Raw genomic sequence first — 6,515 nt, 5'->3', positions numbered from 1 at the left:
CAGGGCGCGTCCGAGGGTGAGTATATACCTAATAAGAATATAATCACCCTCGGACGCGCAATGCTTATTTCCAACAGCCTTCCTTCCTAAGAATCAGCCCTTCCGTGGTGTAGAGAGACGTTGTGTTACACTCCAAGGTGTTCCCCAGGTTGTCTTTCCTGAGCTTCGATCTTCTGGCTCTCGTTTAGTAGTTCTTGGAAACTACACTGCATTAGGCCTTCAAATTGGGTATGGGGTGTAGAGAGAGGGTGTGTTACACTCCAAGGTGTTCCCCAGGTTGCCTTTCCTGAGCTTCGATCTTCCGGCTCTCGTTTAGTAGTTGTTGGAAACTACGCTGCATTAGGCCTTCAAATTGGGTATGGGGTGTAAAGAGAGGGTGTGTTACACTCCAAGGTGTTCCCCAGGTTGCCTTTCCTGAGCTTCGATCTTCCGGCTCTCGTTTAGTAGTTCTTGGAAACTACACTGCATTAGGCCTTCAAATTGGGTATGGGGTGTAGAGAGAGGGTGTGTTACACTCCAAGGTGTTCCCCAGGTTGCCTTTCCTGAGCTTCGATCTTCATGCTCTCGTTTAGTAGTTGTCGGAAACTACGCTGCATTAGGCCTACAAATTGGGTATGGGGTGTAGAGAGAGGGTTTGTTACACTCCAAGGTGTTCCCCAGGTTGCCTTTCCTGAGCTTCGATCTTCCGGCTCTCGTTTAGTAGTTGTTGGAAACTACGCTGCATTAGGCCTTCAAATTGGGTATGGGGTGTAGAGAGAGGGTGTGTTACACTCCAAGGTGTTCCCCAGGTTGCTTTTCCTGAGCTTCGATCTTCATGCTCTCGTTTAGTAGTTGTCAGAAACTACGCTGCATTAGGCCTACAAATTGGGTATGGGGTGTAGAGAGAGGGTGTGTTACACTCCAAGGTGTTCCCCAGGTTGCCTTTCCTGAGCTTCGATCTTCCGGCTCTCGTTTAGTAGTTCTTGGAAACTACACTGCATTAGGCCTTCAAATTGGGTATGGGGTGTAGAGAGAGGGTGTGTTACACTCCAAGGTGTTCCCCAGGTTGCCTTTCCTGAGCTTCGATCTTCCGGCTCTCGTTTAGTAGTTCTTGGAAACTACACTGCATTAGGCCTACAAATTGGGTATGGGGTGGAGAGAGATGGTGTGTTACACTCCAAGGTGTTCCCCAGGTTTCCTTGCCATTGCTTCGGTCTTCCGACTCTCGTTTAGTAGTTGTAGAAAAGTACACTGCATTAGGCCTACAAAATGGGTATGGGGTGGAGAGAGATGGTGTGTTACACTCCAAGGTGTTCCCCAGGTTGCCTTTCCTGAGCTTCTATCTTCAGGCTCTCATTAAATTGTGGTTAAATGGAACAACTGCATTTGGCGTACTAGTTGGTTTGGGGCCTACTATCGGTGTCTGCCACTCCTTGCTGTTCTCCTGGTTTCCTGTCCTGAAATTCCATTTTCAGGCTCTCGTTAAGTAGTTGTTAATGTTAGACTGCATTTGGCCTACTAGTTGGGTTGGGGCCTACTATCGGTGTCTGCCACTCCTTGCTGTTCTCCTCCACTGAACAAAGCTGTGCCGCCTGTTTACTACGGTTGCCAATTTTGAACTGCATTTCGACTACTTACTGATTTGGCCCTACTCTCTGTGTCAGCCTCTCATTCCAGTTGTCCTCCACTGCAATGCCCCCTGGTTATTCCTGTGTTACCAATTTTGAACTGCATTTAGCCCACTTTATTCTTTGGGCCTATATCTGTGTATCCACTTCATCGTGCCCATTGCCCAGCCAGTGATAGATGAGTCTGCTGGTACATTGACCCATAACGCAACATTCCCCGTGCACGCTACACAACAACATTGTGACCCTGCTGAAAGTCAGGTTGCTCTTCCCGCATACCATACCACCTTACACGGGGACAAAGAGGAAGGTGCAGATGAAAGTGCAGGTTCCTTCATCAGGTGGGGGGAGGAATACTAGTTGGCGACGTCACTGGCACAGGGCCTCTCATAGTACGCAAAAGTGTTGCTGCCGGTGGGAGGCGCCCCCGCCGTGCAAACACACCGCTGTACTTTGAGGGGCCCTGTGCCAGTGCCAATGCCAACAAGTGGGCCCCCCCTGCTTGCTCAGGTTCACAGCACTTGCAAAGTTGAAATACTTACCTCTCCCTGCTCCACTGCCGTGACGTGGTCCAGATTTCCTGGGCCCACTAATTACTTGAACCAGCCCTACCCACCACAACTTTAGCCAAATGACCCCCAATTTCAAATGCCTTCCAATTATTATAAGGTAAATTACGCTTGACAAGCTTCATTAAGAAGAATGGATGGTTTTGACATTAAAATGGGCACTCTAGGTGTTTTCCTGGCCCCCACTCACTGCCGACTATGCTGCCCCATTGACTTGCATTGGGTTTCGTGTTTCGGTCGATCCCCGACTTTTCGCCATAATCGGCCGATTTCACTCGACCCGACTTTTGAGATAGTTGGGTTTCGCGAAACCCGGCTCGACTCTAAAAAGGTCAAGGTCGCTCAACTCTAGTGGTGATAACTGACCTAGAAATTTGACAAGAGTGAGAAAGTTGCCGGCGCACAGTCCGTTTTCCCGGGGGGCGGGGAGGCGGGAGGAGCTTGGGCGGGAAGGCGGAGTGCAGTGTGGAGGGCGCTCCTCCGCAGCGTGGCTCTGTGGCGGGGATGGCTCTGCTCCGGGACTTGTAGTTTGGGCTCTCGTCATTATTGAGGTGCTCTGCTGAGCCGACCGTCCACCGGGAGCTGCGAGCGGACGGACAGTACGGACATAGTGCCTGCAGCACCGGGAGGACAACACACGGACTGCTGGCCCTCCGAGTCATGGCTACTTCACCGTGCAGCAGCAGTGGGGTCTCCTCGTCCTCCTCCTCGGGCTTCAGCATGGACAGTGGACTGGAAATCAAAACCAAATCAGTGGAGCAGACCCTCGTCCCCCTCATCTCTCAGGTATGGTGCGCACTACGGAGCCTGCCAACTGCGGAGAGCCCGGCTGTGCGGGGAAAGTCTGTGCCCCCATTGTGTCCTGTGCGGGGGGCTCCATAGATCGTGTGCGGGAGCAGCTATGGGCTCCGCACAGCCCCGGTATACCGCTGTGTGCTGTAGCGATGTCTGTATGTCACAGTATACACAGGCATTCCTCTGATATACCGCTGTGTGTGCTGTAGCGATGTCTGTATGTCACAGTATACACAGGCATTCCTCTGATATACAGCTGTGTGTGCTGTAGCGATGTTACTATGTCATAGTATATGCAGTCAGTCCTCTGATATACAGCTGTGTACTGTAGTGATGTCACTATGTCATAGTATATGCAGTCAGTCCCCTGATATACAGCTGTGTGTACGGTAGTGATGTTACTATGTCATAGTATATGCAGTCAGTCCCCTGATATACAGCTGTGTGTGCTATAGCGATGTTACTATGTCCTAGTATATGCAGTCAGTCCCCTGATATACAGCTGTGTACTGTAGTGATGTCACTATGTCATAGTATATGCAGTCAGTCCCCTGATATACAGCTGTGTACTGTAGCGATGTCTGTATGTCATAGTATATGCAGTCAGTCCCCTGATATATAGCTGTGTGTACGGTAGTGATGTTACTATGTCATAGTATATGCAGTCAGTCCCCTGATATACAGCTGTGTGTGCTGTAGCGATGTTACTATGTCATAGTATATGCAGTCAGTCCCCTGATATACAGCTGTGTGTACTGTAGTGATGTCACTATGTCATAGTATATGCAGTCAGTCCCCTGATATACAGCTGTGTGTGCTATAGCGATGTTACTATGTCCTAGTATATGCAGTCAGTCCCCTGATATACAGCTGTGTACTGTAGTGATGTCACTATGTCATAGTATATGCAGTCAGTCCCCTGATATACAGCTGTGTACTGTAGTGATGTCACTATGTCATAGTATATGCAGTCAGTCCCCTGATATACAGCTGTGTGTACGGTAGTGATGTCACTATGTCATAGTATATGCAGTCAGTCCCCTGATATACAGCTGTGTGTGCTATAGCGATGTTACTATGTCATAGTATATACAGTCAGTCCTCTGATATACAGCTGTGTGTGCTATAGCGATGTTACTATGTCATAGTATATACAGTCAGTCCCCTGATATACAGCTGTGTGTGCTATAGCGATGTTACTATATGTCATAGTATATACAGTCAGTCCCCTGATATACAGCTGTGTGTGCTATAGCGATGTTACTATGTCATAGTATATACAGTCAGTCCCCTGATATACAGCTGTGTGTGCTATAGCGATGTTACTATGTCATAGTATATGCAGTCAGTCCCCTGATATACAGCTGTGTAGTGTAGTGATGTCACTATGTCATAGTATATGCAGTCAGTCCCCTGATATACAGCTGTGTACTGTAGTGATGCACTATGACATAGTATATACAGTCAGTCAGTCCCCTGATATACAGCTGTGTACTGTAGTGATGTCACTATGTCATAGTATATACAGTCAGTCCTCTGATATACAGCTGTGTGTACGGTAGTGATGTCACTATGTCATAGTATATGCAGTCAGTCCTCTGATATACAGCTGTGTGTGCTATAGCGATGTTACTATGTCATAGTATATGCAGTCAGTCCCCTGATATACAGCTGTGTGTGCTATAGCGATGTTACTATGTCATAGTATATGCAGTCAGTCCCCTGATATACAGCTGTGTAGTGTAGTGATGTCACTATGTCATAGTATATGCAGTCAGTCCCCTGATATACAGCTGTGTACTGTAGTGATGCACTATGACATAGTATATACAGTCAGTCAGTCCCCTGATATACAGCTGTGTACTGTAGTGATGTCACTATGTCATAGTATATACAGTCAGTCCTCTGATATACAGCTGTGTGTACGGTAGTGATGTCACTATGTCATAGTATATGCAGTCAGTCCTCTGATATACAGCTGTGTGTGCTATAGCGATGTTACTATGTCATAGTATATGCAGTCAGTCCCCTGATATACAGCTGTGTGTGCTATAGCGATGTTACTATGTCATAGTATATGCAGTCAGTCCCCTGATATACAGCTGTGTAGTGTAGTGATGTCACTATGTCATAGTATATGCAGTCAGTCCCCTGATATACAGCTGTGTACTGTAGTGATGCACTATGACATAGTATATACAGTCAGTCAGTCCCCTGATATACAGCTGTGTACTGTAGTGATGTCACTATGTCATAGTATATACAGTCAGTCCCCTGATATACAGCTGTGTGTACTGTAGTGATGTCACTATGTCATAGTATATGCAGTCAGTCCTCTGATATACAGCTGTGTGTACGGTAGTGATGTCACTATGTCATAGTATATGCAGTCAGTCCTCTGATATACAGCTGTGTGTGCTATAGCGATGTTACTATGTCATAGTATATGCAGTCAGTCCCCTGATATACAGCTGTGTGTGCTATAGCGATGTTACTATGTCATAGTATATACAGTCAGTCCTCTGATATACAGCTGTGTGTGCTATAGCGATGTTACTATGACATAGTATATGCAGTCAGTCCCCTGATATACAGCTGTGTACTGTAGTGATGTCACTATGTCCTAGTATATGCAGTCAGTCCCCTGATATACAGCTGTGTACTGTAGTGATGTCACTATGTCATAGTATATGCAGTCAGTCCCCTGATATACAGCTGTGTACTGTAGTGATGTCACTATGTCCTAGTATATGCAGTCAGTCCCCTGATATACAGCTGTGTACTGTAGTGATGTCACTATGTCATAGTATATGCAGTCAGTCCCCTGATATACAGCTGTGTGTGCTGTAGTGATGTCACTATGTCATAGTATATGCAGTCAGTCCCCTGATATACAGCTGTGTGTGCTATAGCGATGTCACTGTCATAGTATATGCAGTCAGTCCCCTGATATACAGCTGTGTGCGGTAGTGATGTCACTATGTCATAGTATATGCAGTCAGTCCCCTGATATACAGCTGTGTGTGCTATAGCGATGTCACTATGTCATAGTATATGCAGTCAGTCCTCTGATATACAGCTGTGTGCTATAGCGATGTCACTGTCATAGTGTATGCAGTCAGTCCTCTGATATACAGCTGTGTGTGCTATAGCGATGTCACTATGTCATAGTGTATGCAGTCAGTCCTCTGATATACAGCTGTGTGTACGGTAGTGATGTCACTATGTCATAGTATATGCAGTCAGTCCCCTGATATACAGCTGTGTACTGTAGTGATGTCACTATGTCATAGTGTATGCAGTCAGTCCCCTGATATACAGCTGTGTACTGTAGTGATGTCACTATGTCATAGTATATGCAGTCAGTCCCCTGATATACAGCTGTGTGTACGGTAGTGATGTCACTATGTCATAGTATATACAGTCAGTCCCCTGATATACAGCTGTGTACTGTAGTGATGTCACTATGTCATAGTATATACAGTCAGTCCCCTGATATACAGCTGTGTACTGTAGTGATGTCACTATGTCATAGTATATGCAG

General features: G+C 46.6%; 1 protein-coding gene across 1 annotated transcript in view; it reads left to right on the top strand.

The window, feature by feature from the left end:
• Positions 1 to 2,644: 2,644 nt before the first annotated feature.
• The window catches only part of CTNNAL1 (catenin alpha like 1), a 412,273-nt gene continuing 408,402 nt past the window's right edge, over positions 2,645 to 6,515 (top strand). The window contains exon 1 of the mRNA XM_069730576.1: positions 2,645 to 2,962. Coding sequence (XP_069586677.1) covers positions 2,837 to 2,962 — 126 coding nt within the window. The 5' untranslated portion in view covers positions 2,645 to 2,836. The remainder of the gene's footprint in view (positions 2,963 to 6,515) is intronic.

The sequence above is a fragment of the Ranitomeya imitator genome, chromosome 6, assembly GCF_032444005.1.
Source record: "Ranitomeya imitator isolate aRanImi1 chromosome 6, aRanImi1.pri, whole genome shotgun sequence".
Classification (NCBI taxonomy): domain Eukaryota; kingdom Metazoa; phylum Chordata; class Amphibia; order Anura; family Dendrobatidae; genus Ranitomeya; species Ranitomeya imitator.
The sequence above is the reverse complement of the archived record's forward strand: the minus strand, read 5'-3'. Positions and strand labels throughout refer to the sequence as shown.